General features: G+C 37.3%; 1 protein-coding gene across 2 annotated transcripts in view; it reads left to right on the top strand.

Moving 5' to 3' along the window:
• KCNK2 (potassium two pore domain channel subfamily K member 2) overlaps positions 1-12,290 on the top strand; it is a 119,595-nt gene extending 107,305 nt beyond the window's left edge. For both annotated transcript variants that reach the window (XM_036912540.2, XM_036912539.2), the window contains exon 7: positions 8,685-12,290. In XM_036912540.2, the coding sequence (XP_036768435.1) occupies positions 8,685-9,002 (318 nt within the window). In that variant the 3' untranslated portion in view covers positions 9,003-12,290. The remainder of the gene's footprint in view (positions 1-8,684) is intronic.
• The last annotated feature ends 219 nt before the right edge of the window (positions 12,291-12,509 follow it).

Here is a 12,509-nt window from a genome sequence, read left to right as displayed (position 1 = left end):
TATTAAATATACAATCAGCATACTTTGTGGAGAATGCTTTTAAAGTTTCAGCCCATCCCTTCACTCAGTTCTTATTTTTGACTTGGCGTTTTTCACAGAGCCATACACATTTAATATCTAAGCAATAAATCGATGGTCAGCCACCATTACAGAGTTCCCACATGGTACTGCCAAACACATATCTACTAGTTATTATAACTCAATCATGTAAGAGGGTGTGGAATTTTATAAGTACATCTATTATTTTATATTGTTTTATAAATTTTAATACTCCCATCTCTAAAATACAATAAAATGTTGTATAAGTTGGATGAGCTCCATATTATGGATTGTTGAAGTAACTCCAGTGCCAGACGAGTGGGGAGAATTTGAAGGGTGTTCAATGACACAAACGCAAAAAGAAGCTGAGTTTATTCTACAGTCAGTGAATGTTTGATTTTGCAGCCCCACCTCCTCATTAAGGTAGTAGTTAACATTGTATATACTACTTTAACATTTTGGAAGAAAGATATTTAAAATCATGGTATTAATTATAGTGTTATTTTTCTTGACATTGTTTTTATTAAAACTATTCATCTTTACACAATTATGTTAATATATGTGGTATTAAGAAGCTGAGAAATTGCTAACTAAACAAAATAGTTTAGATTAAAGAGACCTTATGAATATTACATATACTTTTCTGAAAACCAGAGAAAAACATCATGTACTATTCTGTCAAGATAATGTGACACTTAGTAACCCTTTCAGTTATTTTTTTTTTAACCTGGTCCATAAAGAGAATAATTTGAATTGTTCTTTTTAAAAGTACAGTTCAACAATACAAAGAAATGTCAATACTCAGAAGGTGAATTAATAATAATTGTCAGGAATTATAGTCTAGGCAACCTTTGGAATGCAAAGTAGGCTTCAAATTATTTTTACAAATTTAACCAAAGGGATCTTTTCAACTCAGCTACCTGCTTTTAATATTTAACTTTCTTCAAGTCATTAAGTCATAAGAGCATCTGAGCACTGAGAAAAATAAATTAAAATCCCACTGTCAAAAGGGACAGACAGAAGCATTGGTCAAAGACAAGGAAAATCTCTTTAGTTGTATTCCTGGTAGAGAAAATTACTTAATGGACATTAAATCCTCAGTGCTTAGCTTTGCTTTAGATTCTTTGGAAGACATCACTTAATGATAAAGTCTATCCATGTCACTGCCCACATCAAGGGTTAGATCTGCACCTACGTTTAAAAAGAAAATCTGAAGCTTTTCCAAGTATTATCCAATACTTGAGTTGGCTGTTGTAATTGGGAAAGTCCTTACAGAGTTTCAGATAGAAATTCCTCATCAGTTATCACTCTGTGAATGGGACTGGCTTGTTTGTAAGGAGTGATCATTATTCATAGTTGAGTGTACATGAGAACAGAAAGTAAAGCCAATTAGAACAGAAAATGAGAGAAGGCAGGATAAGATGTGTAGGGAGAAAATGACCAGCAAAGATTGTAGGACTGCAAAAAAATGGCCTTGCACATGTAATAAGAATGGGGAAGTAGAAACCCAAGGGAGATGATTGGGGGAAAGGCCTTTGAGAGAAAGAAAATTTGAATTCCTTTATGCTTTTTCTTTAATACCTGGGTACAAAAGACTTTCAGTGGCAATTGCTATCTGATTCTGATACATATATTGGACAAATAAATAGCATTCCATTAAGAACTCCGCCCTCACAAAGTTTATCATCAATGTCACTTACAAGGTTTATTAAGGGCTGGGTATGCTATGCACTGAATCTGTACAGGTACTATTATAAGATTTTAAAAATATGTTTCAGAGAATATCTACTTACTTAATTTTTCCTTTAGTGGAAATTCTTGCCCAGAATAAATTTCTATGAATGATTGACATTTATCAAAGAATATGTACATTTTTGTGATTACTAAAGCTGGTTTATAAATTGTTTTCTCTTCAGGCTATACTCACACTAATATAGAACATATGAAAATAACAGCTTCCTGTGAGGGTCCTGGAATGTGTGCTGGAAGATGGCTATGCCAGTCAACAGTGACAGATTTCTCACTAGGCAGTCAGAAAGTATGCAGGCATTTCGTTTATTCAAATTACCATGTTGGGTACTTTTATGCAGAGAAGAAACAAATAGAATGCATAGTCTCTGCCATTAAACTTACCGTCTAGTGGGGAAGACTAAACTTACTGTATTGCTGAAAGCACTGTCAAAGATGCTAGAATGTGGAGTGAGTGGGAAGGATAGGTGAGCTTGATAAGAAATAGGGCAGTGATCTTTACCCTCAAGGAATCTCCAGTCTTGGTTAATTGGGGTCAATGAATGATAACTACTCCTTATGGTTATAAATGAGCTTCCTGTAAACTTCATAAATTGCAAGTTTGTAGATTAGTACATTTTCATGTCTCTTAGGCCAGCGTATCAATCTTATGCAATTTAGGAAGATTGCCCTAAAAGGGTTAGAATGTAGCAAGTGATTGTTTTTAAAGTATGTTGCAATACCATTCCAAGGGCCTTCTTGGTATTATTTGAGATACCTTGGAGAACTTTAGGACTATAGGGTTTGGAACCACTTGGGAAGGCAAATACTGGGCCTCTATAATCTTGAGACTTTGCTGTCTTGAAAAGCTATTAGAAGCTTAATAAATGTTCATAGTTGCTGATGAACATGTTAGCGATTCCTCTAAAGTGCAAGTGATAATCTTTCTTCAACTTAAAGTTACCTTCCATAAGGATGATGAAGCCCAGGTTCTGGGTGAAGCCCTGGCTCTGGGATAAGCCTAGGCAGACATTGTCATGCAAAGTACTGAGAATAATGAAAAAGGTTAGGGGCTGGTAAGGAGAAGAGAAAGAAAAGGAATTTTGACCTAAAGGATACAACAGGTGTGATGTTTTTCACTTTTGAGGATGAGACCTGAGGAGCATCATAGACTTCCTAGAATTATGAGGAAGTTCTACAAAGACTTAAGAGGTTTGATGAAACACACTTTGAACCTTTACTATGAAAAGACCTTCTTGCCTCTTCCTCCTGAGAGGAACAGGGTTAACTGATCAGCATCAACCAGGAAGCAGACTTTTTACTGAAGCTTGTATCCAAAACATGATTGATTTATCTGCCATTCATTCGTTCATTCATTCATTCATCCATTCATCCAACAAACACTTATTGAATTCCCACTGTGGACAGTCTACTAGGTTCTGGGAATATTGACTAGGATATGGAAGATAATTCTCTCTACTGTCATGCAGCCAGGAGAGCAATTAAACTAGCAGTTGTAATAAATTGTGATGAGGGAAGTACAGACTGCTGTAGATGCCAATAGCAAATGGCCCTGATGTAGTCTAGGGGACAGGGAATGGCTCTGTGAGGATGTTTAGGAAATATACCAGGGAAGGACTGGGAAACAGTATTGTGGGCATAGAGAATAATAACTAATGAATAAATGAAGGCAAAACAGTGGCTGTTCTAGGAAAAAGAGATGTTCAGGATGGCCCCCAGGGTAGGCTTTGAGAGGGATAGTGATTAAAATACAGGATGAAACAGTAGTAGAGTCTAGAACTTTGGACTTTATCCTAGGTGAAACAGAAATCAATTGAGTGGTTTTGTGCAAGGGACAGTCCTTGATCATTTTGTGTTTATTAGGGGACACTCTGGCTACTGTGTGGAGAAGGCATTTGAGGGGGAAGGTCTTAAGTCAGCAAGCGTGGTCAGGAGGCTGCTGAGGGAACCCAGAGGAGACAGTGGTAGACAAGACTGCAGTTTTGACAATGGGAATGGAAAGAAGTGAAAGGAATTGACCAAAAAAGAGGTAAACTCGGGGTTGATTTGATGTAAAATAGAGTGAGAGGAAGAATAAAAGATTATAATTAAGTTCAACTTGGGAAACTGAGTGGTTAATGGTGCTATTCACTGCAATAATCAATTAAATAAGAACAGATTTGAGAAGTTACATTATTTCACTTGAAGATATGCTGTGTTTGAGATGCCTGGGAGTCATCTAAAGTGAAGATGTTTAATAAGCAGTAAGTTATATAAACAACAGAATTCAGTAGATAGATTAGACCTAGAAATGTGGATTGGGAGTTTCATCAAATAGATGGTAATTGAAACGGTGGGAACAACATGATCATCTAGGGAGCATGAGAGAAACAGGACTCTGAGGAACAATGGTAGTTAAGGAGAAAGTAAAAGAAAATAAGCCTGCAAAATTGATAGAGAATTTGCCTGAGTGGTAAGACAACACTGTGCAAGTGTGCTGATTTGAAAACAAAGAGCAGACTAGGAGGGAAAAAGTGGTCAGCAAAGCCATTTGCAGCTGTGACGATCAGGCAAGATAAGGACGGAGAATTGGTCCATTAAATTTAGTGACACGGATAACAACAGTTCCAGCAGTTTAGAGGGCAAGTGACTGTAGCACTCCGTTTTCTGCCTTTTCTTGTAAATCAGATCACCTGGGCTGTGAGAACTTGGGGAAAGTGAAGAATACATGGAATCCAAAGGAAGATCTCTTCTTTGAGTCAAGTGCATGAGCTGCAGGAACATTCACTGTGATGCTTTAGGGTTATTTTTGGCTTGTTTTGGGTCCTCGGCTTTGTTACTAAGTGGTGCAGATTGCTTAGTTTTAGGGAGATGAGATACTATTTGACTAAACTACTGAAAGATCTTTATAAAAGTCCAATGAAACAAGAATATTTTAATGTATAGGGATTTCTTTAAATGCACAAGGATTAACTTTAATTATCCAGAATGTCACAGCACTAACATTTCATTCAAGAAAATTTTTATTTATATAAATGTGATATTGTCAGGATCTTATCTTTTAATTTCTTTGAAAACAGAAAAGCATTGTCAGAGTTTGAATATATAATTTCATCTGCGTTAAAAGGTAGGAGTCTGTTCTTTAGGACCCGTGTTATTTGATTAGTAATGAATATATCACTGTAGACAATAATATAAGGTCAGGATTTTTTTTTAACAGATGGGAATAAGTAATTTTTCTTTATTTTGGTGGACTTGGTTTGAATGCTGAGAGACTGTCCTTTATTTTTCTCTCTTTATTTTTTCCTTTTCTTTTCAAACTGAGTTTGAACAGCTCTTTTCCTTTAGTCCAGTATCATGAAGGATGAAAGAAAGATAAACGCACAATTCAGAGGGAACAGACACCATTATTGGCTTAGATAAGTAGTCCTAGTTCATTAATTTTCATTTTTTTCCAGTGTCTTTAGGAAATTATGGCAGTCTGCCCTCACCCTCATATAACCTGCTATAGGATGGATTTCCATATCATGTGAATTTGCCTTGCACTCTTCCAAAAGATGATTAGTCCTCAGAATTAATAATTCACTGGCGAATCACAGTGAATAGAATTCACTGGCGAGGCATAAAAATATGCTGGAAACAGAGCTCCATATTTGAATCCTGGCTCCAATATGTACTTGCTGTTGTCTTAAGTTTTTTGACCTGTCTAGCTTTGGTTTCTTTTTTTATGAAATTGGGGAAATAACAGAATCTTCCCCATAGAGTTGTTATAATGAAATGGAATACAGTAGCTAATTCTTATACTTTTCACAGACACTTATTTAAACAAAAATGTAGATTCTTTAATGTTTATTTTATTAACATGACTGCTTGGAAAACCTCATCATAGAAAGAAATATATTAGTATTTGCACTTTTTTATGTTTAGAAAATTATGACTTCACCAATGGAACAGGTTAGTCCCTTTTTCATAAAATCATTGCTAAGGCAGGAGTAAAGGTCAGATGGAATTTTTTGTTTTTCATTAATCATTATTGTTTATTTTAAACTGCAACTTTCATCCTGTTCAGGATTATCTGCTTGCAGTGTAAGCCAGGAGAATTTAACTGGAAAATATTTTGTCCAAAGCCATATTAAGCAGGTTTTCTTTTTGAATTTGAGTGCAATCTTTAAGCATGCTTCAAATATAAGTCTTTAAAAATAAATTGAAACTGCTGGAGAGACAACAGAATCTTAACTTTTTATATTGAAAATATTATTTCAAAATTTTACAGATAGTGTCCATGTATTAATTCAATGCAATTTAATAACTGTCTACTGAGTACCTTCTCTGTACCAGATACTAGATGTTTTAGATACACCAATGAGTACAATATGGACTCTGAACTCAGGAACTCTTAGTCTAGAGAGATTCTTAGTCTATTAGTCTAGAAAGACAACTGGGTAAACGGAAAAATAACATGAACTGTTGGGGGTGTTTATTTCTATCTGCATATGGAGTGCATCAGCATTTCCCACCACCCATCAATGCTGTCTATGCTTTTCTAACCAGAAGCCCTAAAAGCAGAATTAAACATTCAACAATCTCTTCTACATCTAAGTACAGTTGGACAGGGCCCTTTATGGGAACAGTAAGTATCTTCAGGCTAAATTGCTCTAAATTTTAGCACCTCTTTCTCTGCAAGTTCCCTCTAAATTGCCTCAGTGATTAAGGAATGGTTGACCTTGCCAATTATGTGTGCCACACCACTCATTTTTCCAGTTTTGCTTTTTTCAGAACCAGATCCAGATAACAAGCAATTACTTCTTGTTAGGACAATGCAAGTAGGAAATTAGAGGCCTTTTTAAAATAAAAAGTAGATCATCAAATGTGTGTGTACATATGGTTACGAATGATGAGGCGGAGTTTATCTGCCATGTGCCACCCCTTGAGGATATTTGCATGGTTTCCATTCTGTTTTTTGTACACACATCTGTGACTACCCCAGTAAATGTATACATCATACTGAAATATATATACATATATAGCCCCTCTTATAATTCATATCTTTAGTACCTATATTAAGAAACTGATTTAGCCTGTACAGGCTGCTATAACAAAACACCACAGAGTGGGTAGCTTATAAATGGCAAATGTTTATTTCTCACAGTTCTGGGGGCCGGAAGTCCAGGACCATGCACTAGCGTGGGTGGGTGAAAGCTCTCTTCCTAGTTCACAGCCAGAACGCCTGCTGTGTCCTCACACGCTGGAAGGGGCCAGGGGCCTTGGAGCCTCTTCTGTAAGGCACTAGTCCCATTCATGGGGGTGCTACCCTTATGACTTAAGCATTTCCCAAAGGCCCCACCTCCTAATACCATTACCTTTGCTATTGGTAAAGGTATTGGCCTCTTAAAACCTGGGTTTACACCCCAAGCAAACAGCATCGCTCTTTCAGAACCAACCAGCTCATCTGGCCTCATGTTCCAGGCTTTTACTCCATCTTGAGGCTGCGTTTATGTCTTACTGTCTTTTCTACCTTCAAATACTTACTGAAATTACAGATGGGGGAAGAAAAAAATCACAAAATCTTAAAAAGCTAGAGACTGTCTTTTTGTAGCATTGGAAGCTAAGATGACAGGACTGATGTGCCAAACATACGAATTTGGCAGGGGGGTGGGGGGACGGGGCGGGCACAAACATTCAGACCATAGCTGAAAACATCATTTACACATCCCATATCAAAGTTTAAAACAAAAATCAAAGACTTAACAAAACAAAACAAAACCCAGAGCTGCAGTTATTTGCATGTGAGGTAAAGAGCCCATGTCATGTCCGAAAAGCGGGTCTCCCTCGGCTGGAAGCAGAAGCACTAGCCATAGAAGGAAAAGGGAATTATTCTACATTTGGAGATTATTAGAGGACACAGTCCAGATTATTAAATCCTTGCTGGTTAAGAAGAGGATTATAAACTTTCTCACGGGACTGGTCCTTGTTCTATTTTAAGTCACAGAAGTGCAGATGTGATTTCAAAGAGCTCAGAGAACACATTATGCACCAACTGAGGACTTTGAAAATTTTTTTCTTTAGCCTTCAAAAGACAAGGACGCAGTGAGAAATACATCAGCTCTTGCAGTTGGCAGAGCACACGAGCCGGCCGGCCTGTGAGGTGCGCACTGTGAAAATGCCTGTTCTGCAGCTGAGGGAACGGCAGCTCGAACAGCTTGAGCAGTTTCACTCATGCTACAAACATTCACTGAGAAACTACTCCTTGGACTTAAATCGTTCTCCAAATGGGCCTCAAAATGCACTTGCCAGTTTCCATTCCTTTGCTTTCCCTGAAAGCGGAAACAAAATATTGTATTGCTTATTTGGTAAAGAGAGAATTCCTAAAAGACCAACATGCAGATGGATACAAAGTTCTTGCACATACCATTTCTGGTCTCTTAAAACCTGGGTTTACACCCCAAGCAAACAGCACCCCTCTTTCAGAACCAACCGGCTCACCTGGGCTCATGTTCCAGGCTTTTACTCTCTCTTGCTGCTGAGTTTATGTCTTACTGCCTTTTCTACATTCAAATCCTTCCTGAAATTACAGATGGGGAAGAAAAAAATCACAGTCTTAAAAAGCTAGAGATGGCCTTTTTAGAGCATTGCAAGTTGAGATGACAGGTCCGATGTATAAAAAAACAACCCCATCTAGTATCTCTAATATAATTAGGTTTAGAGTGTTCGAATTTATCATTTTTAGAGCCATATCTATCTAAGGGGACTCTTGCTCTGCACAACTTGTATACTTGTCGATTCTCAGACCTCCAGTATTACAAGGGCTATGATCTTCATTTTGAAACACGAAAATGCAGTGCTCAGAAGACAAAGCACGCAAAATGCTAACTGTCACGTGGTTCTCTCTCTGCCTTTTCCCTGCGCGCCTGCTCCAGGTGGGAGAGTTCAGAGCCCATGCTGCTGAGTGGACAGCCAACGTCACAGCCGAATTCAAGGAAACCAGGAGGCGGTTGAGCGTGGAGATTTATGACAAGTTCCAGCGCGCCACCTCCATTAAGCGGAAGCTCTCTGCAGAACTGGCTGGGAACCACAACCAGGAGCTGACTCCATGCAGGAGGACCCTGTCAGTGAACCACCTAGCCAGCGAGAGGGATGTCTTGCCTCCCTTACTGAAAACTGAAAGTATCTATTTGAACGGATTGACGCCACACTGTGCAGGGGAGGAAATTGCTGTCATTGAGAACATTAAATAGCCCTCTCTCTTTGAAGAGCCTTAGGCATAGCCATAGGTGAGGACTTCTATATGCTTTTTATGACTGTTGCTGGTAGCATTTAAAAATTTGTGCATGAGCTCCAAAGGGGGAAAATAATAGACACACCCATCATGGCCATCTACATCAAGAGAATTTGGAATTCTAAGCCAGCACTATCTTCTTGATGATGCTTGTTGAATGGTCCACTTTCTTTGATGAGTGGAATCAACCAAGCAATGTCTGATGCCTTTTTGTGCCCAGACTGTTTTCCTTCCCCTTTTCCCAATGTGCCATAAGGCCTCAGAATGAATTACAGTGGTTTCTGGTAATAATGTAGCTTCGAAGGATCAGTCCTTAACTTTTCAGGGTCTACCTAACTGAGCCTAGATATGGACCATATATGGATGACAACATTTCTTTTTGTAAATGGCAAGAAATTCTTATGCAGCCTTTTACCTAAGAAATTTTCTGTCAGTGCCTTATCTTATGAGGATATCTTATGAAGAACCTCTCTAGCTAATGTGCGGTTTCTCCTTCCCCACCCCACCCCTAGGCTCACCTCTGCAGCCCTTTACCCCACAACTCCTGTTTGAATACCATACCTTGCTGGAAACAGTGTGTAAAATGGCTGAAGTGATGATACTCGAAGAAGGAATAGATGCCAAATTAGATGGACATTGAAGCAACACTCAGAAACCCTAGCGTTAAAGGCACTGCAGAGAAATGAGGTGCAAACATGGCCCCTCTGAGTACTTATTTGACTCAGGTACCAATGGTACATATTTACAGTGTAATTATTTGCCAGGCCAATAAAATTGGTGGCTCCCAAACAGTCCCTTTTGTCCTGGCAGTATTTGGAATTTACCATTTATTAATAATAAACATTTTTTCAAGGTGGGAGAAGGAAATTCATATATATATGAATATCATATACATATATTCTATCAATGATCTGACAGAAGAAAATGTTAAAAATGGACATTAATGAAGGTAACTTCAGACAATTAGTGTGAATTACCGTTCTGACGAAAAGAAGATAGAAAACAATGTGTCACAAGCACTCGCTAAGAAACATTATACTGCCAGCACCTATTTGCTTTTTGATACATGAAAGGCTTATATGATTTTCTTTCCCTGGATGACTTTTGCCCAACGAGAGGAGGTGATACACAGTCAGAGATGGGCATTGTCCTAGCCTTCCGTGGGTGTACCTTTGGAGTTATGACTGTGAGAGCAGTTGAAACTGGGATCACTGTGATTTTGCACATGGAAAAATGCAGATTGCAGATATAATTCATCTTTCATATTAGAGAAAAAGCTGTTATAGCACAATTTAAATCTTGAGGTTTTTTTTTTTGGAAGATAGAAAAGGCTGGTGATCCTTCTTAGTTTAATTTCATATCCTGTAACTCTCTGGATGTTTCCAAGATTCAGAAGTTCAGTGAAGGCACCTAGTAGATTGCTACTCTTTCTTTTGTTTTCATACTTAGATCTGCTGTACATTGTATATACAATTTTTAAAATGCAGAAAGAAAATGATTTCCCTAAATATAATTGTAAAACATTTCTTTTACTGTTGGGTTGGGTGGGTAGGTGTGGTATCTGAATAAATGACATTCAGATTAGGGTCTTAAAAAATAAACCCAGGATCTTAAGGAAAAAAAAAATAAACAATAGATGCTTATTTTCCAAAGTTTAAATTTAAGCTAGAAATTTAAATATTCAGCTAACTTGTTGAAGGTACTTTTATAAACAAAAAATTCTAACCAAAATTTTAGGAAGTCAGGCTCTTTTAGAAAGAAAGCTACACCCATTTTCCTCAACTGTTCTGAAAGGTCATATGGTGGAATGCACCATGTATAAACTGTGAATTGTATTGATAAATAAAATTTGTAATTAAAGTCAGCATTTTCTGAGTCTCCTGCTTGCTGCTGAGAATTTAGATCTGATTCTGGCTAAGTAGAACTCCAGAGGTCACTTTTCATGGTGAGTTTTTGTGGCTCCTTTATTCACAATATTCAAGAAATATTTTTGAGGCAGCATTCCTACCATTGTTAAATACAGGCAGAATGTTCTTCTTGGTGAATGTAACAAAAGTAAATATCCTGAATATTTGAAATATGATGTTTTAAATAGTGTGTAAACTCAAGATTGTTCCTACTAAGTTGTGATATATCAGTATCTTTATTTTATCATTGTTAGACCTTGCCTTGACACTATGTAATATGCCAAACACAGGCACCTGTCTGTAAGAAAAAAACAGTCAAACATCCTGGCAGTGTTGGAGACTAAAAGAGGTAGTTGCCAGCAATTGTCTAGACCTCACACCCCAAATATTTGGACTGCATACCTTGTCAGAATCTTACATAAACTTATTTATTCATTTTCCAGCTCCTAAATATTCAGTAAATATCCTAAAAACTGGTCAACAATGTTATCCTTAGGCTAGGGAAAATCTAAAAAGGCATGCATATTATATCAATTTTGTTTTCTCAAGCTTTATTTTATTTCTTGTGGACAGACATGGATAAAGGTTTTGACAAAGTCTAGAATTTTCTCATGCATTTGTTTTTTCACTGGACCAGTTTAGAAGTGAGTAGTTTTGCCTCGCTTGTACTAGATTACTGGAACCAGCAAGCATTAGGAACTCTGATCTGAAATCTTTGACATGGATTCTACACAAGGCTTCCTATCCACCTTGGCTATTAAATATAAAAGTAATTATTGTGGAGTTCTTTCAATTTCCTACATAAATCTATATACCTTGCTACATAGTTCATGTCACATACCCCTTTATCAGCAATATTCATTCTTGCAATACAGGAAAAAGCGAAACTTCTAAAACCAAGAGGAATTTCATAATTTGTGTCTTGGTCTTCAAAGAAATGGGAGCGTTGTACAGGGCTTTGTTTCTTTCTCAACTTCTAAGTGACATTTGACATATAAGCAAGACCAAACTGCAACTCACTTGGAAACTAGTCTGTAGCATTCTTTGATTCTTAAGGCTGTTAAGTTCAAACAGACTAAAGGAGATTCTAGAATACCAAAAAACAAAAACAAATTTAGACATTCTGAAAACTTGAGTAGCTATTTACACCTAAGAACTGGAGGCCTAGATCACCTTTTAATTCTGTTTTCCTTTAAAAAAAAATGTTTGCTGTTCTACTAAAATCATAATTTATTTGTGGTTTGCACTCCTTCTTAAAATGTGAGTATAAATTTGCTTTTGTATAAAGTAAAAGATGTCTCTATTTGATTATTCATAACTCCATTAAAATTAATATATGACTTTTGCTTCAGCATGAGTTTACTTAAATGTCCCTTTACAGTAAAACTCACCGACTTGCACATGCCCATGCGTCAGTTCTGAGGTGGTGTGGAGTAACCCGATAGGGACTTCTGACAGTAACTTAGTGTGGTTGTCTTAATAAGGGGAAAAGTTCAGAAGCTATATGTGCTTCCTTCATCCCACCTCGTCTCAAAGGTTTAGCCAGCTTCGCTTCCCCA

Source organism: Manis pentadactyla, chromosome 9 (assembly GCF_030020395.1).
Source record: "Manis pentadactyla isolate mManPen7 chromosome 9, mManPen7.hap1, whole genome shotgun sequence".
Taxonomy (NCBI): Eukaryota; Metazoa; Chordata; class Mammalia; order Pholidota; family Manidae; genus Manis; species Manis pentadactyla.
Note: the sequence above shows the minus strand (reverse complement) of the source record. Positions and strands in the feature narration are given on the sequence as shown.